Source organism: Loxodonta africana, chromosome 6 (genome assembly GCF_030014295.1).
Source record: "Loxodonta africana isolate mLoxAfr1 chromosome 6, mLoxAfr1.hap2, whole genome shotgun sequence".
Lineage (NCBI taxonomy): Eukaryota > Metazoa > Chordata > Mammalia > Proboscidea > Elephantidae > Loxodonta > Loxodonta africana.
In genome coordinates this window covers 37621905-37647021 of record NC_087347.1, presented here as the reverse complement: position 1 = coordinate 37647021, position 25117 = coordinate 37621905, and the positions used below count along the sequence as shown (strand labels likewise).

The following is a 25117-nucleotide window of genomic DNA, read 5'->3' as shown; positions in this document are numbered from 1 at the left end:
TTCATATGATAAATAGTTCTTGAGAACCCTTTGTTAGACACTGTTCTAGGTACAATATGTACATTTGAGAATGAAGACCATAGTTACAGTCCCCAGGGAACATTTGTCTGATGAGTGGGACACTGACCATAAACAGATAAACCAATTAATACAGAAAAAATAAAAACGCCTCTAAAGAAAAAATAAGAGAGTTAGAGCCTTGCTGAGGGAGTGGGTGATGGTAGTAGTGATGGTTGGGTATCTTATATAGAGTGGCCAGGGAAGGTCTCTATGGCGTGGTGACCTTTAAGCAAAGACCTAAGCAATGACTTTGTGGTCACTTTGTACACATGGCTTATCCCAGACCAGTCCCAGTGCCGTTGAGTTGATTCCGACTTATAGCAACCCTATAGGACAGTGTAGAACTGCCCCATAGAGTTTCCAAGGAGCGCCTGGCGGATTCAAACTGCCAACCCTTTGGTTAGCAGCCGTAGCACTTAACCACTAAGCCATCAGGGTTTCCACATGGCTTGTAGTCACTCTAAATATGTCTTATCTGTGGATGTGGGGCTTGAGAAAAGTGGATAATAAAAGATTACTGGACTTAGCTGGCTAGTCATAAGTAGTTCTCAGATGCTTTAATGCTAAGAAGTAAGCTACTTAACAGCAGTATTCTCAAAGAGTGGTTCAAGGATCCCTGGGAATTTGAGACTTTTTCAGGGAATTAGCAAGATCTCCTTTTTTCATTTGCATATTTATGAGGTTGGATTTTCTTTACGTATTTCAGTCAAAACCATATATCTCAACAGAGTAAATATACCCATGGCAGTCCAGTCTATTCCGACTCATAGCGACCCTATAGGACAGAGTAGAACTGCCTGATAGAGTTTCCAAGGAGCGCCTGCTAGGTTCGAACTGCTGACCTTCTGGTTAGCAGCTGTCACACTTAACCACTACGCCATCAGGGTTTCCAGATTAAATATAGGAGCCAGGTATTAATTTAGTTGTCTTCTATTAAGCTAGACATTAAAAATATTTGTAAAAGTGTAGAACAATGCCACCCTTTACACTTTTTTGTGGGTGTGGAAAAGTTATTTTTTTGTAAAAAAAAAAAGTTATTTATATTGATATGTGATGGGTTTATTTTTATTTTTAAATGAATTAATAAGTGTGTATTCTAAAAACTTTCTCAGTTTTAATTTCTAAAAAGGTAAAAATCAAAATTTGAGGGTCCTTAATAGTTTTTAAGCGTGTAAAAAGGTCCTGAGGCCGAAAGCGTCATGTTTGCTGGGTTAGAGAATTTAAAAAATGTGATCTTAATTTTTCCTTAATAACAACGTATCTGCTTATTCACAGACAAGTACAATGGATGCATCTCCACGGAATGTTTCTCCAGGACTTCAAAATGGTGAAAAAGGTTGGCTATTGTCTAGTGATCACCTGCTATTGGACTGAAGGAAATTTCTTAGTCTATAAATCTCGTTTAACTGCTAATTTTAAGTATTTTCATTTCTGATGCAATTATTCCTAGACTTTTTATTTTTTTGTCTTTCTTTAGAGCATTTATAACCCTGGCAGCTTAAAATATTGTAAAGTGTATTGAAAGATAATAAGATACGGAGATGTATGCTAGGTAGAGAGGACTGCTATTAGGGGAAGAACAAAGAGAAAAAAGGAACTTGAATTCTATTTTGCTTATGACAAAGGTTTCACTGTAAGAATCTTAACAAAGTTTGATTTATATTTTTATGCCACTAAAACCTTTTCTAGACTTAAGATGTCTTCACAGTATTTCATTGAATAACTCAGTACCAGTCTAGAAGATTTGTAGGAAATTTACTTAGTCTATAGAACGAGAACTCAAACTCATAATTCTTAGCATTTTTCTATTACAATTAAATGAGTTTTCCTCTCAGAATAAGCATGTTAGCCCCCCGCTACCCCCAGTAGTATCTTAATTTCATTCCTTGTCAAACTGAATGAACTTGTATTTAGGTAGAAATTGTGGTGTAGTAGAAAGAGTATTGGATAGGAGTCAGACTTGGTTGCCAATTATAATATTTGCCACAAAGATTTAATTATGGTCAAGTCATTCAACCTCTCTAAATTTTTGTGCCCTTTCTATAACATGAGCTAAATGTCCTGGTTCATTTCTAAGAAGCTAAAATCTGTGTTTTAGGAAGTAGAGATATTAGTTGGCATTTTGGAAACATTTATATTAGGCAGAAATGGACTTAGCTTTTTTAAATGACTCATTTAAGATCGTGTTTTTCTTTAGAGGATCGCTTCTTAACTACCCTGTCCAGTCAGAGCTCCACCAGTTCTACCCATCTCCAGCTGCCAACTCCACCTGAAGTCACATCTGAGCAGATGGTAGGAGGGCCCCCTGAACTTGATACAGCCAGCAGTTCCGAAGGTACAGTTCAAGTCACTTTTACCGTACTTCAGTGAAGCTAAGACTGAAAGATGCATCTTTGATATTTTTATGTATCACCAAGAAAGAAAAACGCTGCTAATTCTTTGACACAGTGCTCTTATCCTTTAGAATTCTTTTTTTCATTTTGTACTTACTGAAAGTGCTCTTTTAGACTTAATTAGATACAGCTTTTTCATTGTATCACTTTTTCTTTAAGTTGCACTACTTGACAAGTAAATCTGTCAGTAACAAAATGTCATGTAGCTTCATCTTCTTTCTGGGGATCTTACTTTCTTAAGTCCCATAAAGTATGTGTGTGTTGCTTTATGAGAAAACAGACACATTGCAGCCATTTCTCCAACAATGAATCTTTGCTTCACTAATAGTAAATTTTTAAGGAACCCTTAGTGCTCAGCTGCTAATCAAAAAGTTGGCCATTTGAACTCACCCAGTGACTCCACTGGAGAAAAGACCTAGTGATCTGCTTGTGTAAAGATTACAGCCTAAAAAACCCTATACAACAGTTCTCCTCTGTTACGTGGGGTCGCTATGAGTCGTAATCAGCTTGGTGGCACCTAACAACAATAGTAAATTTATGCCATCCATCTCTCTTTCCTTGCTTTCTGTTCATGCATTAACTGCTTAACTCTGGTGTAAAGCTTTAAGACATTTTAAATGGCAATGAAACTCAGGTGTAAATAACCACTTTGCACGTAACTGAGTTGAAGCAGCAGCAAGAACAGCTATCTTTAAGTTCATGCATGCTCAGGCAGTAATTACATCATGGCTGTGGCCTGGACACCTGTGATGTAAGAAGCCATCAGTTGTAGGATGACTCCGAGTTCAGAGAAGCTACATTGTGATAAAATGTGCCCTTGAAGTCACTGCTATGTATGCTTCATTATTGCTTCCTTTGATCTCATAACAGTCACAATTCCTGGGTAAGAAATTTTAAACCACAATTGGTAGTTATGGTATGCCTGTGTCTGTATTCCGAAAAGAAAAAGAAAGTTGATGCTTTATAGTTTCTTATTTTTCCTGAATATTAACATATAAATAGAACATTTTTCATCCTAGATGTGTTTGATGGACATTTGCTGGGATCCACAGACAGCCAGGTGAAGGAAAAATCAACCATGAAAACCATCTTTGCAAATTTGCTTCCAGGAAATAGCTATAATCCTATTCCATTTCCTTTGTAAGTATTATAAAAGCCAGTGGCTATTAGGTGGTTTTATTTTCATGTAATTTTTAAAATCCTTCTCAATAGACTTACTGTCTGTGTATTTAAATATGTTTACTTATCTTACATGTATTTCTCAGGCCTAAATTATATTTTGTCATGGTAAAAGAGATGTGTTTTGATATAATTTGTGCAGCGTATACCCCTTATATAGTACGTGAGTGAGGGAAGGAAGCATTAACTAATGTTACCTACTGCTTGAGATTACTGGTCCTGAAATTAATTGCTTGCTTTTTCTGGATATAAAGTGAGTAAACTGAGGTAATAACTATTTTGTGGCCTTTGGATATGCTTTCACCTTCTTTCTATTCACTCTTTCTCCAGAAAACCTTCCTAGATCCGCCCCATCCCTTGCCCAGACTAAATTAGGTTTCTTTGTTGTAGGTTCTTGTGGCTTTCTCATAGTACTTACCACCTCAGATAATGATTATATTTATTTTTAGGATTTTTTCTTTATCCTCTTATATTGTACACTCTACCACGCCTAATTTTTTCCCTCTCGGCATTGTATTGTTAACATCTAGCAAATGTTAGGTTCTTAGTAGTAGTTTTTCCCTAGCACATTATAGGTTCTCAGTAAATAACTATTTCACAGAATGTATATGTCTAATAGTGTCTGGGTAGTTAGAGTGGAAATCAGAGGAGCAAGGTTAGGGGTTCAAATAGTTACGTTAGAGAGTTTCCATGTGATACTAGGAGAGTGGCTGTATGTCGTATTATTTGTTGTTGGGCCAGTAGTATATCTCTTCTACAATTTCCAGAAGACGTTTCTCTCAAGGTTAGAGTAGAACAAAATATTTTAGACTCCTGCTCTTCATTGTAAATCCCTTTTGTCCAAAGTCTTGGCAGTACGGAAAGCTTTATTTGGAATGACTACTCCAGAGTCTCTGATTTGAGACCTAGTTCTCATAATCTTTTAAACTGCCTTCAAAAACTTTCTGTTGATATCTTTTTGTTGCCTATTTGGTTCAAGCTCTTAGCATCTGCATACATTTTGACTGCTTAATTATAGTCTTACTGTGCAGTATTTAGTTCACTGAAAATTGTCTTGAGATTTACTTGTCATGTGCTGAGGGTCTCTATATGTGATATTCTGCTAATTTTGTTTTATTTATTTATCTTTAAATTTGGAACAGTGATCCAGATAAACACTACTTGATGTATGAACATGAACGGGTGCCCATTGCAGTCTGTGAGAAGGAACCTAGCTCCATCATTGCTTTCGCTCTCAGGTATTATTCATGGGACTGTTTCACTTATGGTTTTATGTGTATATTTTATGCATATTTATTAATCACCTTATTTTTGGGACCTTTCACATAGGTAAAGCAAAAAGATCACATGTAAGCGAAATATATATTCTTTGGGCTTGATAGCCTGGTCTCTTTGTATCTGTAAACCTTTTCTTCCCCTAAATAATGGGGTACAGGATGACTCTGAAGATCTTAATAAATAAATTGATGAGGCAAGTTATTTATACTAATCCTTGAATTCTCTAACCATTCTCTCATTATAATGTTCATCCATTGTGTCCACTTGCTTTATTGCTTCCTTACATTTACTTACTAATGCTGCTCTATAGTTGCCTTATATCGTCCAGATACCTTTTTTGTACTCTTCATTTCCCTTTTGCTTCCATACTTACCTGGTAACATTTTTCTGCTTAGAGTAATGCTATTTCTATCTCTTAACCCCTAGGCATTTCTGACTTTTTAATTTACATGCCCACAGTTACCATATGTCTTAAAGAAGCACCCCACTTTAAACATACTTGTTATATATTATGTCTAGAAGAAATGTTAATACTAGGACTTTTAATCTTAAAGTTACCTTGGCAGTGGATGTAATTAGTTTAAGTAGAATCTAAGATGTTTAATTATTTTAAAAATAATTTTTTTTCCATTGGAAGGCGTTAAAATTTTTAATTTTTCTTTTTAGAATAGTGGTTACAAGGGGTCCATTTATTCAACAAATATTTTAGTGTCTACAATATGTGTTATACTAGGTGTTGGATATACAGGGGTAAACAAGACAGATTTATATGCCTCTGCCTTTATGGAGTTTAGAATTTACTGTTTGGGTAATAAGGAATATTTTTCCTGTATAAGATGCCATTAGGACAGATTTTGTATCTTTGCCTTTTGGCCTTTAAGGAGATAGTATTTGCTTCTCACTTTACTAATTAGTCATATTACATTAATAGATAAGAAAGGTAGGAAAGTCAGCCGAATTAGAAATATCTTTTGTACTTTTTTTTTATTAGGGAGCAATTATTCTTCTTGAGGTCACTTTTTTTTCAATGTCTTGGAAAAATAACACCACCTAATATGCCTCTCTTGTTGCTGACATGTCAATGATGGACTGCTGTCCTAGAGTTGAACTTTTTTTGGTCACTGCAACATTACAAAAATTTTTTTTTCTTAAAGTTCAGTGCCTTTAAGTAGGAAAACACTCCCAAGTTCTTTTCCACTCTGTTGTACTAAAGCCGGAAGTTTCATACTTATAAATTACCTGTTCAACCTCTGAAGGCATTTGATTTACATGTTAGTAAGCCTTTGCGATCATTGTTTAGGATATAATATTGGTTGGTGTTTCGGTGAGTTATATTTTGTATTATTTTGTGAGACGACATCAGCCTTTCTCATGAAGCTTCTACTTGCTCAATAACAAAACTAACAAAAGTTAACCCAGATGTATTTGTTTAATTATGGACATTTGTGGATAATGATGTGTTTCTGTAATTCACAGCTTATTCTAAAGCATATGATTCATTTTGAAAGAAAAACTTAATGTTTAACAGTTTTCAATCTGTTTCTACCCTAAGTTGTAAAGAATACCGAAATGCCTTAGAGGAATTGTCCAAAGCGACCTTGCGAAACAATGCCGAAGAAGGGCCTCAAACAAATAGGTGATTGAGTAGAATCTATTTTATTCAATTTTGTCATCATTTTCTATGTACTAATTCTTTGGTTTTGTTATAGCATATTATTAGCATGAAAATTTCTAGGCTCTAGGTAATGGTGCTTATATTTCAGACAATATTTGTATCCGTTGCTGTTGAGTTGAATCTGACTCATAGTCACCCTATGGGACAGAGTAGAACTGCCCCATAGGGTTTCCAAGGCTGTAAACTCGTACGGAGTGGCTGGTGGGTTTGAACCGCTGACCTTTCAGCTAGCAGCCGAGCGCTTTAACCACTGCACCACCAGGGTCTCCTCAGACAATAATTGATACAGCATAATTCAAGTATAGCAAAAGACCATAAACCATCCCTTAGGGTATACTTATAACTGCCATAGCTGTTCAATGTATGTTATAGGTTTAAACTTCTACCTTTTTTTATTCTCTACTGTTTTAATTTAAAAAAATAGTAACTTATGGAATAAGAAAGTTATCACTTAACTAAAATTGTAAATTCTGCATGATAATTAAAGAGCCTAATTGTTAACCCTCCCCCCCAAAAAACAGCAACAGCCTTTTAACATGTTCAGTATTTTACACATTTTAAAATTGTCACAGGCTCATTATGATTTTTAATGAAATAGGTCTGCCAGCTTTAACAGGATAAAATTTTATTTCAATTAATATTTAATCATGGTGACTAGCATGAGAAATATGAAATTGGTATTTTCCGTAGTTGACTTTTAGGTGCTAATAGAGTATAATGGACTTGAGAAAACTCTTACAAAAGCCTATGCTTTATATATTTTCTCCATACATTTTTTATAGTTATAACATTTTACTTCATTTTCTTGAGTTCGGTAGTATTTTAAGACTTTTTTCTTTCATATTGTAACCTGTGCTTACGTAAACTATGAATCAGATTTCTGAAACTGTGGATGAATTAGGTGGAGAGTAGGTTAGTATAGGAATCAGAGTACTTAATTTTTTTCTACCTTTTTTCCTCCAACTTCCTTTTACTAATTTTTACTATAATAAAAACTAAAAAACTTTGTGACATTGGTTGCCAACCCATGACATGTCAACACTCTCCCTTTCTTGACCTTGGGTTCCCCATTTCCTGTCTCTTGCTGTCTTCTCATCCTTGCCCTTGGGCCAGTGTGCCCATTTAGTCTTGTTTTATGGGTCTGTGAACCTCAGGAGTGACTTCATTACTGAGCTAGAGGGTGTCCAGGGCTGTACTCTTGGGGTTTCACCAGTTTCTGTCAGACCAGTAAGTCTGAAATTTTTTATTTTTTGTGAGTTAGAATTTTGTTTTACATTTTTCTCTGGCTCTGTCCAGGACACTGTATTGTGATCCTTGTCAGGGCAGTTGCTGGTGGTAGCCAGGCACCATCTAGTTGTGTTGGACTCAGTCTGGTGGAGGCTGTGGTAGTGGTGGTCCATTAGTCCTTTGGACTAATCTTTCCTTTGTGTCTTTGGTTTTCTTCTTTCTCCCTTTTTCCAGACAGGGTGAGACCAGTGGTGTATCTTAGATGGCTGCTCACAAGCTTTTAAGACCCCAGATGCTACTCAGCAAAGTAGAATGTAGAACATTTTCTTTATAAACGGTGTTATACCAGTTGAGGTAGATGTTCTCTGAGACTGTGGTCCCCAGAGCCCTCAGCCCAATAATTTGGTCCCTCAGGGAGTTTGGATGTGTCTATGGAGTTTCCACAACCTTGCCTTGGACAAATTGTGCTGGCTTCCCCAGTGTTGCATACCACTGTCTTACCCTTCACCAAAGTTACCACTTATCTATTGTCTATTTAGTTTTTTTCCCTCCTGCCCCTCCCCTCCCTTGTAACCATCAAAGATTATTTCTTTTTATGTGTAAACCTTTTCATGAATTTCTATAGTAGTGATCTCATACAATATTTGTCCTTTTGTTATCAGCTTATTTCACTCAACATAATGTCCTCCAGATTCATCCATGCTGTGAGATGCTTCACAGATTCATCATTGTTCTTTATCATTGTGTAATATTTCATTGTGTATGTACCATAGTTTGTTTATCCGTTCATCTGTTGATGGGCACCTTGGATGTTTCCGTCTTCTTGGTATTGCGAACAATGCTGCAATGAACATGAGTGTGCATATGTCTATTTGTATGATGGCTCTTATTTCTCTAGGTTATATTTCTAGGAGTGGAATTGCTGGATCATATGGTATTTCTTTTTCTAGCTTTCTAAGGAAGTGCCATATTCGTTTTGCAAAATGATCGTACCATTTTGCATTCCCACCAGCAGTGCATAAGAGTTCTAGCATCCATGCAACCTCTCCAGCATTAGTTATTTTCTGTTTTTTTGATTCATGCCAGTAATGCTGGGGTGAGATGGTATCTCATTGTGGTTTTAATTTGCATTTCTCTAATGGCTAGTGATCGCGATTATTTCCTTATACATTTGTTAGCCATTTGAATGTCGTCTTTGATCAAGTGTCTGTTTGTATCCATTGCCTGTTTTTCAATTGGATTATTTTTAATCAGATGATTTGTCTTTTTATTATAGAGGTGTTAGATTTTCCTATAGATTTTAGAGGGTAGGCTTTTGTTGGATTTGTCATGGCCAAACATTTTTTCCTAGTCTGTAGGTTCTCTTTTCACTCTTTCGGTGAAGTCTTTTGATGACCATAAGTGTTTAATTTTTAGAAGATCCCAGTTATCTAGTTTATTTTCTGCTGTTTGTGTATAGTTAGTTATGGTTTGTATCCTATTCATGCTGTGTATTAGGGCCTCTAGCTTTGACCTTATTTTCTCTTCTTTGACCTTTGTAGTTTTTAGTTTTATATTTAGGTCTTTAATCGATTTTGAATTAGTTTTTGTGTATGGTGTGAGGTATGGGCCCTGTTTCATTTTTTTGCAGATGGACATCCAGTTTTGCTAGCACCATTTGTTACAAAGACCATCTTTTCCCCATTTGATGGACTTGGGGCCCTTGTCAATGATCTGGTGACCATAGGTAGATGGATTTACATCTGGGTTCTCAATTCTGTTGCATTGGTCAATGTGTCTGTTTTTGTACCAGTCCAGACCATTTTGACTACTGTAGCTGTACAGTAGGTTCTGAGGTCAGGTAGTGCAAGTCCTCTTTATTCTTCTTCAATTGCGCTTTACTTATCCGGGGCCTCTTTCCTCTCCATATAATGATTAGTTTTTCCGTCTCTTTAAAGAATGATGTTGATATTTGGATCGGGATTGCATTGTATTTGTAGATTGCTTTGGGGAGAATTGGCATTTTCACAGTGATGAGTCTATCTATTCATGAGCATGTTATGTTTTTCCATTTATGTAGGTCTCTTGTAGTTTTTTTTTGTATAGGTCTTATAAATCCCTGGTTAGATTCATTCCTAAGTATTTTATTTTTTTAGGGGCTATTATAAATGGTATTTTCATGGTTTCCTTTTCATTAGCTCTCTTCAGTGGTGTATAGGAATCCAATTGATTTTTGTATATTTATCTTGTATCGTGCAACTCTGCTGAATCTATTATTTACAATAGTTTTCTTGTGGAGTCTTGTGTTTTCTATGTATAGTATCATATCATTTGCAAACAGGGACAGTTTTACTTCTTTCTTACCAATTTGGATGCACTTTATTTGTTTTTCTTGCCTTACTGCTGTAGCTAGGACTTCCAGCACAATGTTAAATAGGAGTGGAGATAAAGGGCATCCTTGACTTGTTCCTGTTCTCAAGGGGAATGTGTTCAGCCGTTCTCTATTAAGAATAATGTTGGCTGTTGGTTTTCTATAAATGCCCTTTATTATGTTGAGGAATTTCCCTCTATACCTATTTTATTGAGATTTTGATCAGGAATGGGTATTGGACTTCGTTGAATGCTTTTTCTGTGTTGATTGAGATGATCACGTCATTCTTCAGTTTATGTGGTGGATTACGTTGATTGATTTTCTGATGTTGAACCATCCTTGCATACTTGGTATGAATCCCACTTGGTGGTGGTATATTATTTTTTTTATATGATGCTGAATTCTATTGGCTAGAATTTTGTTGAGAATTTTTGCATCTATGTTTGTGAGAGATACTGGTCTGTAATTTTCTTTTTTTGTGGTGTCTTTGCCTGGTTTTGGTATCAGAGCTACGCTGACTTTATAGAATGAATTCGGAAGTATCCCTTCCCTTTCTGTGTTCTGAAATAGTTGAAGTAATAACTGGTGTAAGCTCTTCTCTGAATGTTTGGTAGAATTCTCCAGTGAAGCCATCTGGACCTAGGTTTTTTTGCGGGGGGAGGTTTTTTATTTCATTTTCAATGTCTTCTCTTGCTTTGGGTCTGTTCAGATTTTCAACTTCAGTTTGTATTAGTTTGGGTAGGTAATGTGTTTCTAGAAATTTGTCCATTTCCTCTAGGTTTTCAAATTTGTTATAGTTTTTCATAATACTCTGTTGTGATCCTTTTTATTTCAGTTGGGTCTGTTGTAATGTCCCCCATTTCATTTCTTATTTGGGTTATTTGCGTCCTCTCCTGTTTTTCCTTTGTCAGTTTGGCCGGTGGTTTGTCAATTTTATTGATCTTTTTAAAGAACCAACTTTTGGTTTTATTGATTCTGTTGTTTTTCTATTCTCTATTTTATTTACTTCTGCTCTGATCTTTATTATTTCCTTTCTTCTGGTGGCTGTGGGCTTCTTTTGCTGTTCTCTATTTGTTAGAATTGTATAGCTAATGTTTTGATTTTGTCCCTTCTTTTTTGATGTTTGCATCTATTGCTATAAATGGACCTCTGAACATTGCCTTTGCTGTACCCCAAAGGTTTTGGTATGATGTGTTTTCATTCTCTTTTGATTCTAGGAATTTTTTGATGCCATCTTATTTCTTCTGTTACTTACTGGTTTTTAAGCAAGGTATTATTCAGTTTCCAGGTTTTTTTTTTTTTTTTTCCTTGCTCTTCCTGTTAATTTTTACTTTGATGGTATTGTGGCCAGACAAGATACTTTGTATTATCTCAGTGTTTTGGATTTTGTCGAGGGCTTCTTTGTGGCCTAAGATGTGGTCTGTTCTGGAGAACGTTCCATGTGTGTTGGAAAAGAATGTGTACTTTGCTGCTGTTGGGTGAGTGTTCTGTATATGTCTGTGAGGTCAAGTTGGTTGATTTTGGCCTTTAGATCTTCTGTATCTTTGTTAAGTTTCTTTCTAGATGTTCTGTCCTTTACCGAGAGTGGTGGGTTGAAGTCTTAGACTATTGTTGTGGAACTATCAGTTTCTCTTTTCAGTGCTGTTAGAATTTGTTTTATGTATTTTGGAGCCCTCTCATTGGGTGCATAGATATTTATCATGGTTATGTTATCATGGTGGATTATCCCTTCAGTTGTTTTATAATGCCGTTCTTTGTCTTCTATAGTGGATTTTGTTTTACAGTCTATTTTATCTGAGATTAGTATTGCCACTCCTCCTCTTTTCTGGTAGCTGTTTGCTTGATATATTTTTTTTCCATCCTTTAATTTTTAATAAATTTATGTCTTTGTTTCCAAGATGTGTCTTTTGTAGACAGCGTATTGATGGGTCCTTTTTTTTTTTTCATCCATTCTGTTACTCTCTGTCTCTTCATGGGTGCATTTAAGGCATTTACATTCAATGTGATTATTGATAGGTGTGAGTTTATTGTTGTCATTTTGTAGCACTTTGTGATGCTGACGTTTTTGTTCTTCTTACTCTTCTGCACTGAATTCCTTTTGTGTATTTTTTTTTCATTTCTTTCATTTTTGTAGATTCTGTGTTTACTGAGACTTTGTTTTTCTTCTTTATTTTGATGAGTAGATTTGTTAACTTTATTTGTGGTTACCTTGTGCTTGTTATTTTCTATCTGAATAATATAAAGCCTACTTTTCTTTGTTTTTCATTTTAGTACTTTAGACAGCAGACCAAAGAGCAGCAGCCCTATTAGATTACCTGACATCAGTGGAGGACAGACAAGCCGGACATCAGAAGCAGAATCACAACCAAGTAAGATTACCAAGGGAGAAGTATTCATGATTAATTTTATTGGTAATTATGGTATGAAGAAGAAAACACTTTAAAGAAGAAATTCCCTCTGGCAAGGACTTACTACTTATTTTTATGCAAATAACGTGCACCTTCTGCATTTGTTTGTCTGGTTTTCCTTCCCCTCCCCACCCCTCAAGGTATTTTTGTTAAGTGTGCTGTGCTAATTTTTTTTATGGCTACATGTGGAAGAAAATTGGCATGGCAGGTTTGTGAAGGTACCTGGCTTGGGCAGGCAGGGTGTGGCCGGCAAGCAAAGGCAGAAGATGTGTGTTATTTGTGTTAAAATACCCTCAGTCCCGGCCTTATGAATGAGTTCTGTTCCTACATCTGTCTTTAAGTTGAATTTGTACATAAGTCAAAACAGTAAGTACGGTTCATATCTGCCGTCAGTCAAATGTTTGTCTTAGTATATGGTATGTAGTGTACCTTTCTATGCATAAAGACATTAAAGCAACACTTCCAGATACACTAAAACATCTTTAACATAATAATACAGTAATAATAATGTTTAGATGTGTCGCAAATAGCACCCATTTGTTATTACAAACCATTGTATGTACCTTGAAGTTTTAGTATAATAAGCTTTAAGGGGATTGGTTCGTAACTACGGGTTTGTATATAAGTCAGATGTTTGTAACCCAGGGACTGCCTGTATATCAATTTAAAAATTTTTATCTATCTTTAAACATGTTTTGCTTTTCTTCTTTTGAGTCTTAACTTAAAACATCAGTTTAAGTTATTATTGAAACTCCTAAGCCCTTCTTGGTCTATGTAAAAGAAAAAAAAAAAAAAAAACCCAGCATCTGCCTTCCTAGAGCTTTCAGTTTAAAGGGTATAACCTAAGAAATACATAAGCAGTTAACTTTGTTTTGAATTTTAACAGTATTTTTGGCACTGTGAAAACTTTTCATGCAGTAACTCCTTTAATCCCATAGTAATCCCATAAAGATTATTTGACATATTCCTATTTTTCAGATAAGGTAGTTGAGACTAAGAAAGAGTAAGTAACTTGCTCAAGGTTGTACAGTGGAGCTGGATGTGGACTCAGGCCTCTCTGACATTGTTAGTGAGCATGCATTCAGCTATAAACAGGAGGCTCAACTAACTGTAGAGGCTTAAACAAATGACAACATCTGGAGGTGGGCTGTGGCTGACATTAGCTCAGCTGCTTAGCAATGTTGTGACAATATTGGGGATATTTCTCTTAAGGTTCTCTCATTTTTCCTCATGGTCACAGATGCTCATTTAATGTCTGAATCTGAGGCAGGAAGAAGGGAGGTGTGGGCAATAGTTGTTCCCTTTTATTAGGAAAGCAGAGGCTGTCCCTTCAGCCTCATTGGTCAGAACTGAGCCTCATGGTCATTCCTAACTACAAAGAAGATTGAGATAGTAGTGAGCAGCTTTGTCCTGGTTGGCTTGTATAAATCATGATCCATTTGCTGGGGTTCTACACATTGCTGCCTCAAACGAAATTGTTATTCCTGTTAGCAAGGAACAAGGGAGGGATAGATGTTAAGGAGGCAGTTATGGTGTCTGCCATCCTAAGTAAGTACTGTGTGATTAACGTTTTCTGTGGATTTTGTAAATGATGAGTTAAGATTAGAATCACACATAACTGTTGATATGATAAAGCTCAAAACTAAGAACAAAGCTATAGAACAAACTTTTGTAAAACTCTTGGTCATTCTATAGTTTATTTTTTGAAAGATGCTAAGAGCAAAATCTTGTATTTTATAGTGTTGAAAAGTAGGAACACAAATGATATGAATACGTTGCCTTTAACTGTAAATTCTTAAAGCCTGTAAAATTGTTTTTAGTTTAATTAACTATATTGTAATGTTACAAGAACTCAGCCCTAACTTAATTTTGTTGCATAATATATTATGACTGTCTCTGAAAGAGGAGCCGTGGTGGCGCAGTGGTTAAAGTCATCGACTGCTAACTGAAAGATTGGCAGTTTGAATCCACCAGCTGCTCCTTGGAAACCCTATGGGGCAGTTCTACTGTGTCCTGCAGGGTTGCTATGAGTTAGAATCGACTCAGTGGCAACAGGTTTGGGGTTTTACTATTTTTTTTTGGTCTTTGAAAGATATTTTTGAAAGGCATTCTGTAGAATTTCTCACATTTGAGAACTATCTGAGCTTTGTTTTCCTGTTCTTGATATAAGGGTACTTAACTACTCAAAAAAGGATAAAACATATGGAGTAATAATCTATGTAAACAAAAGTATCAGTGTTACTTATATTTATTACCCTCATATAATGGTTACTGCTAGCAAAGGAATGAGTTGAAAATTTTTTATTTTTCTAACTGCAGTGACCTGTACTTAAAATTAATATGCTACCTCTTATTTTTAGCCAAAAAGGCTTCTGGAGTGTTGTCCTTCTTCCGAGGGACAGCAGGGAAAAGCCCTGACCTCTCTTCCCAGAAGAGAGAGACCTTACGTGGAGCAGATAGTGCTTACTACCAGGTTGGGCAGACGGGCAAGGAGGGGACGGAGAATCAAGGCAATGAGCCTCAAGGTGTGTTAAAGGAAACCAAATGTGCTCACTCTAGGCTTTATGTTAGCTGCTTAATTCTCCTTATAGTTGCAAGTACATAATTCTTACTGCCAAAACCAGGGCCTTCCCTCTCTTTTCACACTTCACTGTGGTAGAATAGAAAAAGCATGGGGCATGGAGAGTCCATTTGTTTCAGATTTCATTAGGATCACTTACTTTGTTAGTTAACTTACCTGTAAAGTGGTAAAAATAATGTCTTCAAAAATTACAGAGGGTTTGGTTGGGTTTTACTGGGGTTGACATGTAAGTTAAATGTTTTCATTCTACTACCTCCTCAGATGTCTCCTTTCTTTTCCAGTCCCTGGAAGGTTGAGGCTATTATGTCCATACTCACTTTGATATTTTCTTTGGAGTATAGATAGGATTTCACCAGGATTTGGCAAACTATGCTGACCTGTTTTTGTAAATAAAGTTTTATTGGCACACAGGCATGCCCGTTCATTTACTTATGGTCTGATTGCTTTTGTGTTACATTGGCAAGTTGAGTAGTTGCAACAGAGTAAAATATTTACCATCTGGGTTTTTATAGAAATAGTTTGGTGACCCTTGGGTTAGATCATGAATTAGTAGTTTAAAAAATACTCATTGTATAGTGAATTTTCATTAGCAAATAAGATATCTACTTTGTATTCTGTAGACTGCTGTTGGGTTGTGGGTGCTTATAATTTGATCCTGGGAAGGCACTGGTACTTTGAAAAAAAGTTTTTGAAATGTGAAACTTAGGGGATGACTTGTTCTTCTACATATTAAAATGTATTCCAAATCTACAACAATTAAACAGAGTGGGTCTGATGTAAGAATTGCCAGAGGTCAGTTAAAGACAGAAAATAGCTCTGAAGTAGATCCCAGTGTATTTTACATACTGCATGCATGGCTTAGCACAATAAAAGAAGCATCACGTACTATTGGGGAAGCATTATTCCATACGGGGGAAACTGGTTATAAACTCTGATAAAGAATCCATAGAACTTCTTGATGTTAAGAGCTGAGTTAGCGTATTCCTATCACGGGAATCACTTAAACATAAGAAAAATTCTTCAACTCAATTTTTCCAATTTTTTTTTTAATCTAAAAATTGGACTTTTGACAGATGTATTTTTATTGTAATAGTTTACACACTCTAAGTGTGTATCTAATGATAGTTTGATTGTGGCTTGACCAGGATATCTTTATTATTGATTTGTTAATTTTTCTTGTTATATCAGGGAAAAAAGAAAAAAAGTGAACTGATAACTATTTAAACTTTGCCTTTGCTAATGATATTAAACCTTTTAGATGAGGCAGATGGAGGAGATACACAAAAGAAACAACTCACAAATCCTCATGTGGAGCTTCGTAAGTATGAAATAATGTATTGTCCGTTTGGGGACAGAGACTATAACTGAGCAGGTTCTAATATTACTTGAGGCTTCTAGCTTCATACTAGGTAACCTTTCTATATTCTATTTCACATTGCGTGCTGGTGTGAGATTTATTTATAATTTAGTTTATAAATTATAAATGGCTTAATTTGGAAATTTATTTAACTTATGAATTTAACTTAAAATTATAATTTAATATATAAATTCATAAATTATGATTTGATTTAATTTCTAATTTAAAAATATCAATCATGTAATCTGAAGCCATAGAGCATCTAGAATTGTGTGTATGTGATGATAAATAAAAATGATCATCCAGAGTGATATCACGGACAGTAAATTATAAGACATTTATTTAAGAATTATGTTATAATGATTAAAATATAATGACCAGTGTAAAATTAGAACTGGGTCTTATTTTTATTTGAAATTCCTGAAAATATGTAAGGGTGATCATAAGATGCTCTGATCATCCCTCCAGATCATTTTAACAGAACTTTGGCCTTTAAACAGGAAATGTGGACTTAACATGAAAAATGCTATTGCAGAGAAAGCTAATGGTTGTATGTCTTTAGAGGGGGAGGAAAAGATATTACTGATTCATAAATAAAAGATATTTTATTTATTTTTTACTTATGTTTTTAGAATTTTCCGATGCTAATGCCAAATTTTACTGTCGCCTCTACTACGCGGGAGAGTTTCATAAGATGCGTGAAGTGATTCTAGGCAGCAGTGAAGACGATTTCATTCGTTCCCTTTCCCACTCATCACCATGGCAGGCCCGAGGAGGCAAATCAGGAGCTGCTTTCTATGCGACAGAAGGTAAGCCTTTTGAATCATTTACTAATTATGTAGTATCCATTTTTCCCCTCAAGTAGTTTATAAATCATTTGAATTGACATAGTATGACATTATAGATTGTCAGAGTTGTTTTCCTTTTTATGCTTGAGAGGATGTAGTAAAATAATTAAAAGAATATACACATACAATGTGTGTAATGAGATAAGGCATTGCTCAAGTCTTTACTACGTTTAGTCCTGAGTTCTCAAATGTAAATAATAAGAGAACTTATGGAAAACTCATAAGGGTACCTCACAGCTGAAGAGAGTAGATAAGAATAAAAACATGTAACCTGAAAACAGGAAGGCCCAGTTCTTAACCTTCAAAGGTTTACAGAAGATTATGACCATCTGTACTTCACAGTCTGTTCCACGTAACCACTGAAGTGGAAATTATTTGAAAAAATGCAGCAGGATGGATGTTGTTTGATAAGAACTTTTATAATTCTCTGACTTATTGGGTTGCTAACAGAGGAGTTTATAAAATTTTATTTAGTAGTTTTAAAACTTAGATTAACATCTAGCTATGAATTACTATCAAGAATAGAGAGTTCTTAACTGTACTATCAAGAATAGAGAGTTCTTAACTGTAAACCCTCAGGATCCCTTCCCACCCTTCAGTGATTTCAGAATTGTGTTCTGATCAAAATTTTCTGTGTGACAGCAGAAAATATCTCTTAAAAGCTTAAAACAACAAAGTATTTGGGATATTTGGAGCGATTTATTGTAGATTATCTCAGAATATACTGTGATTGCGTTAACACATGAAACTTCTGCCTTTTAGATGATAGATTCATTTTGAAGCAAATGCCTCGTCTGGAAGTCCAGTCTTTCCTCGACTTTGCACCACACTACTTCAATTATATCACAAATGCTGTTCAACAAAAGGTAGAAATCCCAACTTTGTAATCAGAGTTTACTGGGCCTTTGGTACATCCTGAGGGTGAGGGCTAATGGCACAGTTTTCCCCATGGTAAGATGAAAACAGGATGTGCATGACTGGATCTCTGCTATGTATTGAGATGGGATAGCATCCAGGGATTAAAAAAAAATTTTTTTTCATACCCTTGCCAGAGAGGTACCAAGTGATCTCGAGCAAGTTGCTTTTAGTTAGTATATAAAAGCCAAATAAAAACATTAAGACGGGTTGAAATCTGCACATTTAGGAACTTGTAAGTTAACTGAGACAGAAATTTGAAATGTGTGCTGAGAAATGAGGGGATGGGTCCCTTAGTTGAGAGAGAGAATGCTGGCAGCCCAGGTTTGCCCACTTGTGATTGTGTAATAACCCCCTGTAAGAGTATGGAGGAGCCACTTAATTTTTTTTAGTTATGGTTTATTGGATATTATTGTTGAGCTTTTATGTCATAAAAAAATTTGTGAATTTGAGAAATTGTGAAGGATTATCCCTTGGGAGAGTGTTAAGAAGCTAATGTTTTTTACTGGCATTGCTGCTGTGCTTGCTCCTGTGATGGGTGAGGGGATTATGTCTGACTAACTCTATCAGTAGATATTGATATTGCATGGATATTACATGGATCATATAGATATCAGTATTCAATTACAAATAATCCTTTTTAATAAGACTTTACTTTGATCTTTTCTTGATTAGAGGCCCACCGCATTGGCCAAAATTCTTGGAGTTTACAGAATTGGTTATAAGAACTCTCAGAATAACACTGAGAAGAAGTTAGACCTCCTTGTCATGGAAAATCTTTTCTATGGGAGAAAGATGGCACAGGTAAGGATATTGGACTGTTAAAGCATCCAGTTAATGGGACAGTTTGTACTTCTAATTCCTGCATATGATAAATCAGCAACATTGTATTCAATAGTAAATATTTAACTTTGGTTGCTAGGCCAAATTTAACATTTTGGGCCTTCAAGGAGAGAATAAAGAGGAATATTGTAGACTGGTCCTAAAATTTAATAAGTCCAATATCCTAGAATCACAGAATTGTAGAGTAAGAATGCAGATCTAATTCCACAGTCTCAGTTTTAAAGATGATGAAACTCTGGCCCAGTGAAGGTAAGCACTTCATCAGAGTCATACAACTGTTCCTAGAACTCAGATTGGTCTAGATTCTTCAAAATGTTGATCTTTGAACCGTTTCCAGTATATGATAAGGAGCTTGGGCTAGAATGTAATTCAGTGTACTACTACATTTATTGAGAAGGTCTTGCTATGAGAAGACTGTCAGGAGAACTAAAGTGTGCTTACTGATGTGGTTGGTTTACATTCTGGCACTAGCTCCTTAGGTTATCATGAGCCAGGAATAAGCTGACCATGCTGGTCTGTATGGTACATTTCAGGTTCCCTGACCTTTGAGTCCATTGCTTTTCCTACTGTCTACATTTTCCTAGAGATGTTGGCTCTGCTTTGGCATAAAGTAATTGCACTGAATTTTGGTATCAAAGCTTTTAAGTTTCCTAAGATTATTTGCAGCTATTTTTTAAACTGTTTAATGATCCAACTATATTTTTGGAGTTACCTGTTAGTGTATTTTAATTTTGATTAAATTGGCCAGTGTATTTTTGAAATGTTTCAGTAATCGAGTACCTAGATATTAACGTCAAATGACACAGTTATACTACCAGGTATTTTAGCATGTATTTAATGACAAGAGCCCTGGTGGCACAGTGGTTAAGAGCTCAGCTACTAAACAAAAGGTCGGCGGTTTGAATCCACCTTGGAAACCCTATGGGGCAGTTGTACTCTGTCCTGTAGGGTCACTGTGAGTCAGAATTGACTCAATGGCAATGGGCTTTTTATGTAATGACAGTTATAAAAATTATAATTAAATTATAAAACGGAATTAAAAAGTCAGTGCAATGATAGTAACCATAAGAAATCTATTTTTTTTTTTAAATTGCACATAATACTCATGCGTAGCAACTCACACATAAATTATAATTTTCTTTCTACTAGGTTTTTGATTTGAAGGGCTCTCTTAGGAATCGAAATGTGAAAACCGATACTGGGAAAGAGAGTTGTGATGTAGTTCTGCTGGATGAAAATCTCTTAAAGATGGTTCGAGACAACCCACTGTATATCCGTTCTCATTCCAAAGCTGTGCTGAGAGCGTCTATCCATAGCGACTCTCATTTCCTTTCTAGTCACCTCATTATAGATTATTCTTTACTGGTTGGTCGAGATGATACCAGCAATGAGCTGGTAGTTGGAATTATAGGTAAGTCAATAAGCATACCTTCTTTATTCATGATTGAAGCGAGAATAAGATTTTGAAGATTATACTGAATCTGGTCTAATAATAGCTTATTGAATTTCTCCACTTTCATTTGATATTTCAAGATAGTTTGTAAATTCTAGTTCCTGTATTCAGTTTCTTCTTTTATATTTTATTATCTTCACCAAAAAGACACTTATAAATGAGGCCCTGTAGGGTGCTATGAAGGTTAAACAAATTAATATGGATTAAAAATAATAACTTTTAGAACAGTACCTGGCACATTGTCAGCACTGAATAAAAGTTAACAATTTTAGTAGTAGTAGTGAAAGTAATTATTATCGTCATTTACTTATCAACACAGCTTTACTAATTTATTCCCCCTAACAGATTATATTCGAACATTTACATGGGACAAAAAGCTTGAAATGGTTGTAAAATCAACAGGAATTTTAGGAGGACAAGGTGAGCAGAATGTTCATTTTGTTTCTCTTTAAACTGTTCTTAGGTCATTTTTTTTATCAATGGATGCTTTTTTAATTCTAAAAAATAAGTGGTTATCTCTATTTCATTGTCATCTTCAAAATGACCAAAAAATAAGAGGAATTATGTAGGTGAGGAAGTACTCGGTTTAAATTTTTGTTAAAATGACAGTGGTTCTGAAAAGACAAAGTTTAAAAAAAAAAATGCAAGAAAAAGATCAGAGGTTCTGAATAATGAGTTTGTCTTTAACAGTTGAAGAATAAGTCTTCTGAGTTCTCTAAGCACTGCTAGCTCCTCTAAGCAAAAGCCAGTCTTTTAATGGAAACTACTCCCAGAAAGAACACTGTTCCATGTTGTGTAGCACAGTGGACACCCTACCTGCTCACTTAGCCTGCTCACGTATATGTGTCTTTATGGCAGTTTATATGAAGGAACACAGTCGGTTGAAGTCAGTTGCCCAATCAATTATATAATAGCTTTCTTTTCCCTTTTCTCTTTCATAATCTTAGGTAAAATGCCAACTGTTGTCTCTCCAGAATTGTACAGGACTAGATTTTGTGAAGCAATGGACAAGTATTTCCTGATGGTACCAGACCACTGGACAGGCTTGGGTCTGAACTGTTGAAGTGTGAAGCACATATTTTGAAATGGACTGTAAAGGAGAAGGGCCTAGAACAAAGGACCAAAAATAAGCTACATGTTTTATTTCTTCATCAGATTCACCACTGTATGTGAAGGCCTCTCAGTTCTGTGGCTGTTGTAGGCCATCCATAACTGAAGGGCAAAAGCTGCATGGATTTGCACTCTGGGTTGTGGTACCTGTGAAAGCTATTTGTAGGCTGGGAAGTTGCATGAACTTTTTCTCACTTAAGCTAAAGTATAGGGACACATTTCAAAGAGCTAAAGGACATAGTTGAAGGTATGTTAGAGATGAGGCGATAGGGTGAAAATGGATAGTCATGTTTGCTAACTTAAGGTGTTAAGGAAACAGTGTCTTATAGATATGACTGTCCTGGCATCACATTGGACACCTTCTTTATTTTGAAAGTGTTTATAGAGTTGGTGAGTTTGTTTTGTGTTTCTTATGTAACAATTTAATGTTACTCATCAAAATTTCTGAAGCCTTTAAAAAAATTCCTAATTATTCCATTTATGGCCAGTTAAGCAGGTTGGCATGACCTGTTTTTTTTTTTTTTTTTGAGCAGTTTGACTTAAACTAGAATCCTGTCATGTTCAGTATCTCCTCAGCTTGATTCGTTTTGAGTATGTTTGATGTTTTTAAAGGTCTTTCTTTACTCCTCTGTGGGTGACAGGAGACTACAGCCATTAACTTTAAGCCTTTTTTGGAGCTATTTTTTAAAGCTTGTTTACAACTTTGAAACGGTGGTCACTAAATCCGCAAAGGGAGAATTATTAATGAAGGCTCTTTTTTTTTTAACCTAAAAAATTAGACCTGATCCCAAGGAAGTATGGTGAGAAGGAAGCACTTGCTTGTTTTTTATAGAGGGTAAAGTGTGTTTTTATTGAAAGCCAGCAATTTAAGTGGCATCCAGAAAGTTTCCAGGGTAGACATCCCTGTTTTCTAGCTTTACTACACATTGACCAGCTCTGGCTACTGAGAAACGTTAAGAGACAGTTATTCTTCTATGGGACTTCCTGTTTAATGGTCAGAGGTTTTGGTTTTAAAAGTGATAAGAGGTACTAAATTATCTTTGAGGAAATATTGTAACACAGAATATTTCCTCTTGGCTTCTTTCTGCAACAAGGATAATTTGGGGATTTTTAAAGTTTTAAGCTTTCTTCTCTTGGCTTTCCTATATTAGCATATTTCTTCACTATTTAATCTTGCAATTTTCATATAAGGAAAAAATATGGATATATTTCAATTACATAGACTATAGGTACATGAAAGAGGAACCTTTTGGAAAGTTTGCTTTAGAGAATGAAAGCATTAGTTTGGTATTTGGTGCTTATTAGAAACGTGGTTTGTTCTGAACTCGAGCAAGTTGGGGATTTATGACTGATGATAAATGCTTTTTTTTTTTTTAACATGTATGTGCCTCGTGAAGATGTACAAAACACTGATGGTTTTAGTTTTGATATCAAAGACTAGTAAAGGAGTTGCACAAAGGTGAAAGATATGTGGACCATTATTACTTCTTATGTGTCCAGGAACGATGTGTTTTCAATGTACACACTGTCTCTTTCCTTACTTTGTGTCAGGTTATTTGGCGTTATTTATCCTGTCCATTTCCTGCACCACTACTCATGAGTGCTCCAAGTAGAAGGTGTCTTCCCTTACCCGTAATCAGGTTGGTTGTTTGTTTTAGTCTAAATACCATGTGCGTTGCCAGACTGCTCTATGGGAATAGCTCCTGACAGTGTATGTGTTAATGTTGATTTTGTTTACCTTGCTCATGATTGAAAAATTGTTTATTAAAGCACTGCTGCCTCTTAGGTAATTCTGTGGTTAAAAAAAATTCCAGTGTGCTAAGTTCTGAAGCAATAGTTGCTGCCTTGCAAGGATGATCTGCCTTTTTAAAGCTAATGTCTGGGCTGTATTAATGAAGGGCAATATAAAATTTAACTCTTTGTTTTGAATGGTAGAACCATATCCCCAAACCCCTCGTGGTCTTTTATAGGCCACCATCGTAGATATAATCTGTTTCAAATATTGTGCTACTTGTGTTAAGAATTAAATGGCTGAGCGTTTCCCTTCTTGAATTCCCTTTCAAGGCCTAGAAAATACTAATGTTGAAAAGTCAGGGATGAGGAAGAAATCTTAATCCTTAGAGTAAAATATGAGCCCTGAGAATAATTGGCAATAGCAGAAGAAAACTGTGTGAACATGTTGCTTTGTACAAAAATATTATTCATAAATGAAGCTTTTGATGCCATCCAAAATTCATTAAAAAATATGGGTTTACTTTTTTCCTATCCAAGCCTGAGAAAAACAAGGTGAATACGCAAGCTGCTGCGAACCCTTTTGTAGTGTATGGAACACTTCAAATTTATACTCAAAATTTCCTGCAAAATGTTCTTATAATTTTTCCTTGATCCAGCAGTGAGTCGTTTTCTAGCGTTGTCTTTCGTTGGGTGTTGTAAACAGTAGGGTTGTACTCATTTTTGTGGTATCAGGTTTTCTCCTTGGCATTTTACCATTAATAGTGCGCTTGTATAAAACTGCCAAGGAAGGTAATCCATATGTAGAAAGTTGACTTAGCAGAGTGAAAACTATTGTGGGCCTGATGGTGAAACAGGTCAGGCTATTCATTATTTCTCAAGTGTTAACATACTGACTTACGCAGTATTCAAATGGTCTAGTGCAATGCCTTTTTTTGTTTGTTTTTGTAACACGGGTGCAGTGTATTATAGAAAAATAAAAATTCCAATCATGAGCAGTTTTTGAGAATGCTGCTTTATCGGTTTTGTAAAAAATGTACATTGCGTTTTTTGACGTTTAATTTTAACTAAATGACGCTGTAAATCATAATTGCCTCTTTTGAGAAATTCTATTAACAATATTAAAAGTACTTAATGTATCATATTGTATATATTTCTCTACATTGGTTCCGGCTGTGTTTTATATGATTGGATCTTATTTAAAAGATAACTGACTTGACCCCTTTTGGAGACTCGTACTGTAAATAAAGGCACTTACAATAAACTGAGAATGTACTTACTCCACTTAGCCTTGACTCTGTTCGAGGAAATTAACAACCAAGAGAATCTGGTGCGTCAGCCTACCCCCTGGTTTAGAAGCGGTGCCCAGTCTTCCTATTTTGTTTCTTCCCCGACTAAATTAACACCCGGAAATGGGTCTTAAAGCAGTCTTTCGTTCCGCCAGTAACGGCTGTGGGCGTGCGGCCTTCCCGTCCTTCCGTGTTTCCGCTTTCTTGATAGGGCCGCGACAAAGTTCTGCCCTTCCCCTGCCGGGATTGGCTGCCTCCGCCTCAGGGCCGGAGTTCTTTCCGCTACAAGTTCTCCCGCGCGGGGCGAGGCGTCTTTTCTCGTGCTACCTGAGGGTGCCGTCCCTGTGTCACCTGCCGCCGTGGGCTCGCGACCGTGAGGTCCACCTCGCGGCGCCTGGACTCATGAGGGCGAAGGTGAGG

The 25117-nt window shown here is 35.9% G+C and overlaps 1 protein-coding gene across 16 annotated transcripts in view; it reads left to right on the top strand.

Annotated features, from left to right (window-relative positions):
- PIKFYVE (phosphoinositide kinase, FYVE-type zinc finger containing) overlaps window positions 1-25117 on the top strand; it is an 89535-nt gene that overhangs the window by 60847 nt on the left and 3571 nt on the right. For 13 of the 16 annotated variants that reach the window (XM_023541927.2, XM_064286736.1, XM_064286742.1 and 10 more), the window contains 14 exons: window positions 1336-1396; window positions 2258-2395; window positions 3473-3593; window positions 4775-4870; window positions 6463-6546; window positions 12434-12531; window positions 14931-15095; window positions 16410-16469; window positions 17141-17317; window positions 18119-18222; window positions 18947-19075; window positions 20264-20525; window positions 20913-20987; window positions 21515-25111. In XM_023541927.2, coding sequence (XP_023397695.2) covers window positions 1336-1396; window positions 2258-2395; window positions 3473-3593; window positions 4775-4870; window positions 6463-6546; window positions 12434-12531; window positions 14931-15095; window positions 16410-16469; window positions 17141-17317; window positions 18119-18222; window positions 18947-19075; window positions 20264-20525; window positions 20913-20987; window positions 21515-21630 — 1686 coding nt within the window. In that variant the 3' untranslated portion in view covers window positions 21631-25111. The remainder of the gene's footprint in view (window positions 1-1335; window positions 1397-2257; window positions 2396-3472; window positions 3594-4774; window positions 4871-6462; window positions 6547-12433; window positions 12532-14930; window positions 15096-16409; window positions 16470-17140; window positions 17318-18118; window positions 18223-18946; window positions 19076-20263; window positions 20526-20912; window positions 20988-21514; window positions 25112-25117) is intronic. The other 3 variants (XM_064286735.1, XM_064286737.1, XM_064286739.1) reach the window with 3 other exon arrangements.